General features: G+C 35.4%; 1 protein-coding gene across 1 annotated transcript in view; it reads right to left on the reverse strand.

Annotated features, from left to right (window-relative positions):
* COL4A4 (collagen type IV alpha 4 chain) overlaps positions 1 to 12,232 on the reverse strand; it is a 71,817-nt gene that overhangs the window by 32,357 nt on the left and 27,228 nt on the right. Inside the window, exons 21-29 of the mRNA XM_087933227.1 lie at positions 10,309 to 10,401; positions 9,693 to 9,856; positions 8,765 to 8,837; positions 7,137 to 7,243; positions 5,087 to 5,270; positions 4,383 to 4,451; positions 3,281 to 3,388; positions 1,538 to 1,756; positions 305 to 466 (exon numbers count right to left, since the gene is read on the reverse strand). Of these exons, the coding sequence (XP_087789353.1) occupies positions 305 to 466; positions 1,538 to 1,756; positions 3,281 to 3,388; positions 4,383 to 4,451; positions 5,087 to 5,270; positions 7,137 to 7,243; positions 8,765 to 8,837; positions 9,693 to 9,856; positions 10,309 to 10,401 (1,179 nt within the window). The remainder of the gene's footprint in view (positions 1 to 304; positions 467 to 1,537; positions 1,757 to 3,280; positions 3,389 to 4,382; positions 4,452 to 5,086; positions 5,271 to 7,136; positions 7,244 to 8,764; positions 8,838 to 9,692; positions 9,857 to 10,308; positions 10,402 to 12,232) is intronic.

The following is a 12,232-nucleotide window of genomic DNA, read 5'->3' on the forward strand; positions in this document are numbered from 1 at the left end:
AGAAATTCTCAGTGATTTGAAGAGACAAGAATTTCCATGATATGCAGTCTGAAATTCATGTTTTCTAAAAAACTCTATTCTTGAGATATGCAGTAACCATTGACCACTTATTGAAGATTGCTGTTTAATGCTATTGATAGATTATTGCTTTGAAGGCCAAACAGGAACTTGGATGAAGGCTGGCTACAACCTAAAGCCAACTGTCCGATGAGTCCAAATAGTAGGTATTAGTCGCATAGGGAAGATAATCACTTAAGATGTATGTGATTTTGTTTTCACCCATATTAAATTGTGATGTGTTCACCTTTAGGTCCTTGTGCTCCAAAAGAGCCTGATGGTCCTGGTAGCCCCTCCAATATTTTCTCACAGGCCAGGCCAGGTGATCCAGGATAACCCATCACTCCTGTGTCACCTTTTTGGCCTCGGACACCTTTAGCTCCTGGAAGTCCTGGTGTGCCAGGTTGCCCTGCAAACAGATTATTACTTTTATAAGTTGGGGGAGGGGGGGACGACACAAACAAATATCTCACATTCCTAGAAAAGTTGAAAATTAACATGCTTAAGGTGGTAGATGTCATGGCATTCCTGGATTTTATATCTGGTATTTGCTACAAAGTGACATTGAAAAAAATAGAAAAATCTTAATTATGTCTGCATACTTTCAGATAATATTGCCCTTTCCTGAATTTAAATCCTACTTGCTATAAAATAGATAAAAATATAACAGAAATTGACTTTATTTGTACAGCCTTGCTCCACAGTTGTATTGGTCCCTCTAGAAATATTTTGATAATGATGCTAATGCACCAATTTGTCACAAAACAGATTCATCAATGAATCTGTAGCTTCGGGAAATCATACCTACTTAAAATAACTGAAGCATGGAATTTCTGAGAACAGAACAATAGGAACTAAAAACTCATTTATCTCTCAGATCTTAAATGTACTGATGTGGTCCATTCAGTCCTACTGATAAAGATAGAAGGAAAGACTGTGAAACTACTGTAGAAAATGGAATTTGCTATTAATATTTTAAGTCTTATGATGTTACAGTCCTCATGGGCAATCAGAATGTGGCAAGATGCATCACTTCTATTTGATTCAGACTAAAAATGACAGTAACATTTTACAATCCTTCTCTCATTCATAAGATACTTTGGTTTTTACACTTCTTTTTTGTTATCTACTTCCTTTTTCTTATATTTTGATTGATGTGCTTACTGAATTAACTGTGATTAAACTGCTCCATATTTTATAGAAAAGGAAATGCAAGTGGATGTGTTTCTGAACAGGAGACAGAAAGTAGAAATAAGAAGGACCACCTGGGTAATTTAAAAAGACTGCTATGTCTTCCCATTTTCCTTCTTTATTTCTATTAACTCTTTTTAAAAACTGTTTCCTCCCCAATAATTTTGCATCCTTCAGCTTTTGATACTACGAATTTGTTTTATTTATTTTTACCACCACCACTCTAGCAAATAAAATATAACTGATGAAATTCAAGTACATCTTTAGCATGGAAGAATGGACCTCTCACCTGGAAGCCCAGGAAAACCAGGGTCACCTCTTAGGCCTGGCAAACCTGGTAGCCCTGGAAGACCACTTTTGCCTGGAGTACCTGGAGGGCTGTAGGTAGCGTCACCTGGAACACCTTTTGGACTTGGAAGCCCAGGAAAGCCTGGCAATCCAGGAGGGCCATCCAGACTTGAACCTTGTTCACCTGGATCACCTGGATCACCAGTCTCACCCCTTAAACCTTAGAATAATGACATATAGATTACACGGGTTAATGGTTAATTCATTTCAGTATGTTCACTTTCTAATGAAACAGTATGCAAAATAAGAATATAGAAAAACTTCCTAATGAAACAGTATACAAAATAAGAATACAGAAAACATGGCTCAAAATATATACCTAGCAATATCAATAGCACTTAGACTTATATACTGCTTCACAGAGATTTACAGCTAAGTGGCTTAAAAGGTCAGCATACTGCCCCCAACAATATGGCTCCTCATTTTACCAATCTTGGAAGGATGGAAGGCTGAGTCAACCTTGAGCTAGTCAGGATCGAACTGCCAAACTTCTGGCAGCTGGCAGTCAGCAGAATTAGCCTGCAATATTGCGTTCTAACCATTGCATTGCCACAGTCAGTCTTCTGAGGTCTATTGAGATTGTGAATGCAGTAACCTTTCAGATACGTTACAAGTCCCTTAATTCTCAAGCCTGGTACATTGGGAAAGTCTTATGTTGTAGCCTAAGATACTGTACTTCAAAATTTTGTTTTTGTAGTAAATTATCAGAATAGGGAGGGAGGGAGGGAGGGAGAATGAAGGAAGGATTACAAAATACAAAGACCTGCAAATAGAAGTAGAATGATTGTGGCAAAAGAAAGCAAAGACAGTACCAGTAGTAATAGGCACTTTAGGTGCAGCCCCCAAACAACTGGAGCATCTCTTGAATATGATCAGCATTGACAAAATCATCATCAGTCAATTTCAAAAGGCCGCTTTATTTGGAAAGCTTACATTCTGCTATGTAATCTTTAACACTATCAAACAACATTTGTCTATCCCAGGTCCTGGAGAAGAATTTGATAGGTGAATAAATTGCCAAATTCAGTCTAAACATGTGGCTGACTGTACAAGCAACCATAACAATAACAAATGGTAAACATTTTCATGAGATTCTGATGTAATTTTTTTATACTTAAGTATTTGAAATATTTTTTTAAATAAGATCAATTCTTCAAGAGGCTATGCAAAATGATTGCAGCTTCATGATTTAAAATTAGAATGGAATTTTCTTTGGAAAGGACATGAACCAAAGGCCAAATAGTACATGGCCAAAGGCAACTATTTCTGTTGGATCACCACTGGTTGATTTTGGTGCAAGGAAAGGGGTTTTAAAACTCTTAATAACAGAATAACATATAATCCCAAAGATCCCAGTTAATTCTAGATATATTTTGAAAGCATAAGGTAGAAACCAGTTTTCCTATTTTCTTTACATTTTCAGACATTATAATAAAAAACAGAAATAGTTTAAAAGGGATGCTGCTGCAATTTGCATATCTCAGTGATGGAGAGATATATCACTGCTGTAATTCTGTCCTAAATATGATTTTAATTAATGATTTTTCAGCATTCAGGAATCTCTATGCATTTATGTTTCAGTGTTGCATCAGCTACAGGGGGTAAAGCAATAATAATGCAGTGTAGACTGGCTGTTGTACATTTCCATCTTTAATAAATAATATATTTGGACTTTCTCACTTACCTTCTGGACCAGGATTGCCTGATGTTCCTAGTCTACCCTTCTGGCCTTTGAAACCATCAAAACCATTGGGTCCAGGTGGGCCAGGTGGGCCTCTTAACCCTTTTGGACCTGAACGTACAAAAATAATGCAGGGCTGCATGACTGGATTTTAAACACTTTTAAACATTCTATAAAGAAAATTGAAAGTGAACTCTAGAAAACTAAAGAAAGGCTGCAGGTAACCGACTACAATAGATAAATCCATCTAAAAATTGTTTTGTTGGCTGTTGCAGACAATTCATCCAACAATCTTTTTCATTTGGATTTCTATATATTAAAATGACTGTCACTCAAGCTGAACAATACACATTTAACATTAAGAAGTCACAAATTGGGAATTATCTAATAACTAAAGCTGCATTTGGTTCTTTCCATTGTATTTATGTTCACATACTTCTTAAGGGAGAAACTTTTTATACTTTTTTCCTTGCATTTTTCTGTCTTTTCTCATAGTTTGTATTTATTTTATTGTTCTGTTCACTACTTTTAATAACATTATTTTTAAAAAAAAATCATTTCAATATTTCTGTTTTAATACTTGGTACTTGTCCAAAAGCATCAGTGCAAGCAATCAAATCACCCTAACATTCAGTTGTTACAAGGATGTTTTGAAATTATACAGGAGACAAATTGCATCTCACTTTTCTAGAAGGATATGATAGAATTTTATAGTGAATCAAAGAGAATCAAAAAGAAAATATATCTGAGACTCATTATTAGTCCTTTAGAAAGAATCTTCATGCTAATCAACTACATGTATGTCTGTGAACATAGTATGTGTGTGTATGCATATATACAAATATATCTGCTTGTATATATACTGTATATCATCACTAAACTCACAGTCAATACAAAATGTCACAGTTCTACACAGAATAGCACAAAATAGTTTATCCAACTTTTTATTTTGGACCTTACCTTTCTATTTCTGCTTTCATTCTAAAATGTTTTGCTACACTTTAATTTTGCACGAGTCTAAATTGTAAAGGGCTGTTTATCTTTTTTAAATGAAGATAAATAACTTGATTTAGCAAAAAGAATTATTCTATTTTTGTGGCCATACCTGGTATACCTTTAAATCCTGGTATACCTGGATTCCCAGGATATGCTCTTCCACTTGGAAGAGTAATGCCTAAAATAGAAAAAAATTATGTGAGTCTCAACTCCCAATCTTCCAGACCAACCAATAATTAATTTTCATTATTAAAATAATGCAAATTATTTGTAAGGAAACATTCCTTCTAGTTGTGGCAACATTTTGAGTAATTGAAACTACTAAATATAGTTATAAGTTTTATATAAGTTTTATATAAGTATATAGTTATACTTATTTCTAAGTAAATGTGCATAGATATCAATACAGGTAGTTCTTGATTTATGACCATAATTGGATGTGGAAGTTGGTCACTAAACAATAAACCATGCACTTTGCTTATAAGAAGCTGGCTGCAAAGATCACAAATAACAACCACATGACCATACGGTGCTGCAAAAGTATCATGGATGCAAACAGTTTCCAAGCAGCCAAATTGCAATCACATGAATATCGGGGTGGTGCAATGACCATAACTTCAAGAATATTATATATGATAAATAACCTTTTTCAGCCCTGTCATAACTTTGGACTGTCTTTAAATGAATGGTTGTAAGTCAAGAATTATTTGTATTTTATTCTGGCATTGATGCTGCAATAACAGTTCTGTGTTGGTGAAATATCCAGTTGAAAACAACATTTACCTTTTTTATTTTCAACATCAATTAGATTACCTTTTTGACCTTTTGGCCCAGATGTTCCTTTCATACCAGGGGCTCCTGGATCTCCGGGTAGGCCTGGGACACCTTGTGGGCCCTGAATCCCCAAACCTGGTGTCCCCATTTGACCTCTTGAGCCAGGAATTCCAGGGTCTCCAGGAAATCCTTTATCACCTTGTATATTTCTTCCATCTTCTCCCTGTCCACCATTCAGATAAATACAAAATAATATTTGTGACCTGAATGTCATTTAAATGCTATTACGTTCAAGTTGATTTAAGATCCTATCCAGATGTAGTCAATTATCATTTGGGCAGTATGTCTAATCTAAATTCTAATTAGTTTAAGTCTGTCACATAATTAGTTACAGGTATAAACTATATGTTATACATGTATAAAATACTATATTTTTGTCAAAATCTTGGAGTAAATTCACAATAACTACAAAACATTTTAAAAAGCCAGAATTTGATAAATTTAAGACTGGGTTCTAGCAATATGCAGGCTTGAAGGAACAAAACTATTTTGCCTGGAAACTCAACAACCACCTAATTTGAGCTTCTATTCATTGTTTTCTTCACCTCTGATGATGACAGCATCACATGTATTTATTAGGAACCAATGGTATATCCCACAAACAATGAAAAAAGTAATTTGCAATATGAGTAGACCATCTCAGTAGTGAGAAATTGCTCAGTCCAGGTAAAGTTTAAAAACGTCAAACAAGAATCTGCCTGGAAATTAACCAGTGTTAGAAAATATGTCTGCTTACTTTCCGGTGACGTCTTTCTCATTGGCGGACCAGAGACCGCGATTGTCCATGGGTTTGGTCCATGCTCCCGTCGGAGGGCCCTGATCATTTGCATTTGGGGCCAGAACCACCCTGTAGGGGTGGTGAGGAAGGGGGAGACCACCAACTGGGTAGAGGGGAGCCACATTTCCCCTCCCTGGCTAGGCATCTTACTCCCTTCCAAAGACGGCTGTAGTGGTGGTCAAATATGGCCACCCTGAAGAGGAAAAACTAACCTGGACAAGATTGTGCAGGAGCGGTGAAGAAGAGGACAGCATGAAAACCTGGCTAAACAGGCGTAACATTTAAATATAAGGTACCCTGGAATTAAAATTTTAAGGAATTTATAAGAAAGATAATTAAAGTGACAGCCAGAGAAAGTGAAGAAAAAAATTGACAGCTAAAAGTGGCTTTGAAACTTGAAAAGAAGATGTCAGAAGAAGATATTTGTTTAAATTAGATAAGTATATGATCTTGGCACTAAACAGGCATAACTAAAGCTGAACTTGAACGTGTCAAATAAAAAAAAAAAATTTGTATATTTGGACTTATTGGAACTTTGAATATTAAACGCCCTAAATAGAGAGAAAAAGTGAAGGGAAAAAGGGCAGAATTTGGGTATAACAGATAGTGCCATCTAGTGGTAAAAGAAATTATTTGTAACTTTTTATAACCTGGCTTCTATAAAAGCTGGATTTGAGACAAAGTAAGTGAAGCTTTGTTACAACAAAATAGAGAAAATGAAAATGGAATATTGAACATTAAAACAAAGAAAGAAGCAGGAAGAAATTAACTTGGGTTTGTCTGATGATTTTGGCATAAACTTAAATTAATGGACATTGGACTATTTGATGAATCTGAGAAAACCTGAAGAGGAATTAAGAAAAGCTGATCGCTGGAAATAAATAAATAGAGCAAAGTCAATGGGGAAGCCAGGTTCACTTAACAGCTGGGTTACTAACTTATCAGCTGCAGTGATTCATTTAACAACTGTGGCAAGAAAGGTCATAAAATGGGGAAAAACTCACTTAACAAATATCTCATTTAACAACAGAAACCTTGGACTCAAATGTGGCCGTAAGTCATAGACTACGTATATTTCATGAAGATCTTCCATTCAAGGAGGTTCAACCCTGTTTAGCTTCTAAGCTTCTCTATTACATTTTTTACTACGAACTGCTGAGACTAGCCACAGATGTCCAGATATTGCCAACTCCTGAAATTTCTTTGAAAAGGAACAGGTACTGATTTACAATAAAAGACAGACAGATTTACTTGAATCCCTTTATCACCCGGCAATCCTCCATCTCCTGTCTTGCCAGCAGCTCCATTTATTCCTGGAAATCCATGTATTCCTGGAACACCTCTTTGTCCTTTTACTCCTACAAATGATGGAAAGCTTATAGTTAGTATCTGAAGAAATATGCTTGTGTTACAATTCAAGTCAGCCTCAGTTAATAAGACAAATAATTTCCAATAGTTGTAGAATAAGAATATATACAAAGAAAATAATTATACTATACTAATGAAAAAAAACTGGATGCATGTCATAGTCTGTAAAGTTTAAATTTTTCTTCTGTCTTGCAAGAGATATTAACTGAAAACCCCAATAAAAACCATATTTAATATAGGATACCTATATGGAATGTGCACAATTTTAGACTTTTTCTTAAAAAGTTAATTATAATGCACTCCTAATGAGACGGATGAGAAGATATATTGAAAACATTTGGAATTTAGATAGCTTGTAAGTACACTTGAGTTTTGCAGAGATAGATATTTGTCACAACTTAAGATGTCTTTAGAAAACTAGTATATAGTCGGTTACATACGGAGCAGACAATTTACAGTATTTTTTTTGTTTCCTTTTTGGTCAAAAGCCACATTTTCTTTGTGAATTAAGAAAATAATAAGTGGGCTTAATTGTAGGTGGACTTAAGCACTAGATAGGTCCACAGACCACATGCAAATATATACTTCAGCAGGCAGCAAATTGGGCCAAATTGCCTTTGTTAGGGGTTCTGAACTGATTCAAGGGGTTTTTGGAAGCATGCTGTAGGTTATCTACCTACCTTATGTAATGAAATAGAGAAATAAGTATTACTCGGTGATGAGATATATGATAAGATACAGACTGCAGTATTTCCCACATTATTATTAACAGTGAGTCACAAAAATGAAGGTGAGAGTTTTATTTTAATTATGACATAGATTTCATTTTGGGAACTGACACCAATCATGTTATCATTATTTCTTATTTCATTTTCCATTCTACTTACATAAGGACTGTAATAAGTCAAATCCAGGTAGTACTTGATTGATTTATTAAATCGAAATGGTTTAATCCTATCTTATGGGACAGATGATTTGTATTGAATTCAAGGGTCTGCATAGGTCACTTTTAGGGTTAATTTTAATAAGACATTTCTGATTGTTGAAAAGAACTTCGGAGTATCTCTTTGTAAGTAGGAAACATGAGCAGCCCAGACTCCAGAATTAAGACTGGTACACAAACTGAAGGAGAATTTATATGTAATACATTCCTATCATTTTAGAAGCATGTAGATGCATATTAAATAGCAGAAGACCTCATGCAGGCTTAATATTTCATTTTGTATTATCTTTGTCAGTCTCCTTGTTTCGTACTGGTAAACCAAGATCAACTCAAAATTTCCTGGTTCGGATGTATCAGACATCTGTAGTTTAAACAAGCCATTGTAAAATATAAGACCCAGTGTGGAATTAGGCATCATGCTTAATTAAGATAATTGTAGTTGAACTAGACACAAGTACCCCATTGCCTTTAACTGTATCCTCATTTTCCTTTTCCCCAAAGTGCCAGATTTGGAGATATCAAAGCAGCAGTTCTCAAATCTTATAATTATAGTAGTTTGCGTAGTTACCTTTGATCCTTATTTCAACCGGGTCACCTTTATCTCCTTTTTCACCTGTCAGTCCAAATGGACCTGGCAATCCCTTAGAAGTTTAAAAATATCCAGGTTATTGTTAAATTCACTCAATTATTTTATTTGAATTAATAAAATATTGCAATTATAAACTTTATTCCATTAATAGGATGGAAAAAGAGTGTGGTGCTTAATTTCTCCCTCTATTTAATGAGAAATTTATTCTCTTTGAGAAGACAACATATCGATTAACTTATTTCTTCCATGACATAGTATGTAGTAGTAATCTCTTAGGAAGATTATAGACATTGTTTAATGATTTGTTTTCATGACATTCAGTTCTACTAGAACATTTGCAGATTAACAATTATTTCCAACTAAACCTGACTGAACTCCTTAAAATGGAATTTGTTAAATTATAATTCGCACTCCGCTTATAAGGTACTCCAGATAATGCAATAAAAATATTAATACTTAAAAAGAAAAGCATATAATATTTAAACAATTATTTGATAATCTGTAGTTTGATTATAGTTAATGGGTTTTTTTTTCTTGGCCATTTTCCCAATATTTGGAGTCTGCCAAGGCATCAAGAATTGTGGACATTGGGGACATCAAGTTTATCTAAAATAATAGCACAACAGTGAATGAGAAATCAAGACCTGATTTCAGCAATGTAGAGATGATTCCTGTTATTTTTTTAATATTTGAATTGGGACTACTGTAAACCAGATTGTTTCTGACAAGGAGCAAAGATCAAGAAGGACTTTGAAAAAATAATCCAGCATCTTTTCTTCCTTTTCCTTTGTTTTAATTATAATTATTAATTATGAGATCAGGTTATCATATTTATACTCTGACACACATATCTATATGATTTCTTCGATTAATTAGTTTGATATAATTTTAAAGAGCAATTACTCACTAAGGATCCTGGTTCTCCTCTTCTACCAGGAAAACCGGGATCACCTTTTCTTCCATATTTTCCAGGTGTTCCCACTTCTCCTTTTCTCCCAGGTATCCCTGGCAGACCTTGTTTGCCAGGTGGACCACAAGGGCCAAGCCCACACGAGCAGTTCCCTGGATTTCCTATATAAACAAAGCACTTGACATGAGCCCAGTGAGAAAACTAAGTAACTCTGCCACCCTCCTAACATGAGAAACGAACTTTACTAGACTAGAGGATGCACCCATAGTTTACATTGTTTTATTCTGTCTTTCTCCTCAGGTTCACATCTAGTGTGGAGCTCTGAAAAAAAAAGCTTTTTGTTCACTTCATACAATCACAGACCTTAATCAAAATATTCAAAATCACAGGCAATATTGAAGAAAATGTTGCTACGGTGCTTCCTCAAGGACACAAGCAATCAAAGGAAAAAGAGGATGGCAGAAAAAGTGGAAGGTCAGCAGTCACAGCCCTTTGCTATTATTTAGTATGGTTGACTCATTTATTTTGATGCACAGAAGAGCTCTGGCTTTAAAAACACAAATGCCTAAATGTCATAGTATTTAGACATTTCGTGAGGGGTACATATACTTGCCTTTCTCTCCTTTTCCACCTCTTTCTCCAGGTAATCCTATTTGACCTTTAGCTCCTCGTTCTCCAGGGGACCCTCTCCCCTTACAGGCAACACCTTGAAGTTGGAAAATAATGCATGTTTATAATATAAATGTATTAGCATTTTTCCCTCTGTCATTTAAAAAAAAATCCCTACTCTACTGCTTTCTAAGATTGAGCACAGACTAAAGTCCATTTGAATTCATATTTTCTATCTCCATTGCATCTGCATATAAATGGCTGGCATTGCTTTTCTACACTGTACCAAGTGTATAGTGCAATACGGTGCTGAGCTAACAAGCTGGGAAGGAAGAATCGGAATAATCCATAAATCAGTGTGAGATTTTTGCATTGTTCTTCGCAGACAAAGTGTACAATTTGGAGGCTGGATATATTGATAGAACTGTTGTAACTCCTTGCTTCATTGTTCAGATTTTTTTTTCAGCTTGTGAATCTTAATGATATCGGGTCCTAGAGAAGCAAGAGCTACCATTATACTGATTATGATTTATTGGAGGTAAAGCATATTTATGGGATGACTAAATCCTTCCTGCCTAAAAGAGGCAGTGGTAAGGCCATTAGTAAAGGAACCTTCCCTTAACCTTGAAGAGTTGGAAATCTATTTCCCACTTTTAAATTTATCATGTCTAATTAACATGATCAAGAAAATAGTGACTTCATGTGTCTAAAACATCTGGAGCACACAGATTAACTGCGCTCAATTCTTCTCCATGTTGATTACTTCTACAGACTACTGCCCAGCAACACTTTAACCTAAGCCCTTTTAGGGAAAGGTTGGAGATAAAGTATACCATTGGATGCAATTGTGGTGGTGCAACAAATGTCACTCATCTCTTTTTTGCTATAAGCCATGTAAGCCAAAGAATTGAAATTGGCAGTATACAAATTCATAATCCAACTCCTGTCTTGGGTTGGAAGCCAGTTAGACAGAGCTCACTGCATTGAGTGAAGTGGTATCTTCTACTGCTACCCAGGATAGAAGTGGATAGAATTCTGATGGAATGAAATATGCCACTGGAGAACTAGATTCATGCCATTTTGAGGTAGATAAACAGGACATCCCTCAAGAAGCTAAGTGGGATATGAGTAGATGGATTCAAAGACAGTCAACATACATTTAGGGGAGGACATAATGCCACTTATTTTAAGGCAGCATGGGCGTATCTTTCTTGAAAAAGCCTTCATTTTATCTGCCTTTTTGTGTGGGGGGGGGGGACACAATTTTTACCCATTTTCCATTCAAGCCTAGTTATAGGACAGAAACAGCAATGGACAAGAGTCAGAGAAACTGACTCTTAATCTTTATAGACCTTTCAGCAACATTCACTACCACTAATTGCTAGTGGATCCATAGATATATTTTAAACTATTAGTTAATATAATCATATAATTAGTTTAAAATGTTGAATAAAGTCTGAAACACAACATTTGATTGCCTGTTTCACTGCAAATATGTCACATATCTCTATGGATGTTGTTAATTAATCTATTGTAAGGTGGAGGGTCTTCATTGATAATTGTGAACCACAGTCTTCCATTTTGGTCCAGTGTTGGCAGAGGGTTTTTTGATTTCCCAGTCTAGGCTGAGAGACAATGAGCCCAAATTAACTATCTTCCATTTCAAGGGAAGGGCTAGAACTTTGATTTCCCTGATCCTAGCCCTGTGCCCTAAATAATACATCACACATATCCTCTATCGTTCTCTCTCTATCTGGACAAGCAGAGTGGGAATAGTGTCAAGGATGACTACTGTAGAATGGAAATGTCTGAAAAAATCAGCTGTTCCTATGCTATCCTTACCACACCGCCACCACACACACACACACACACACCATAGACAAATAAGGTAAGATTGATTCTATAGCAAAAAAAAACCCCAAGACCCT

Source organism: Pseudonaja textilis, chromosome 4 (assembly GCF_049901715.1).
Source record: "Pseudonaja textilis isolate UNSWEBS1 chromosome 4, rPseTex1.2, whole genome shotgun sequence".
Classification (NCBI taxonomy): Eukaryota; Metazoa; Chordata; class Lepidosauria; order Squamata; family Elapidae; genus Pseudonaja; species Pseudonaja textilis.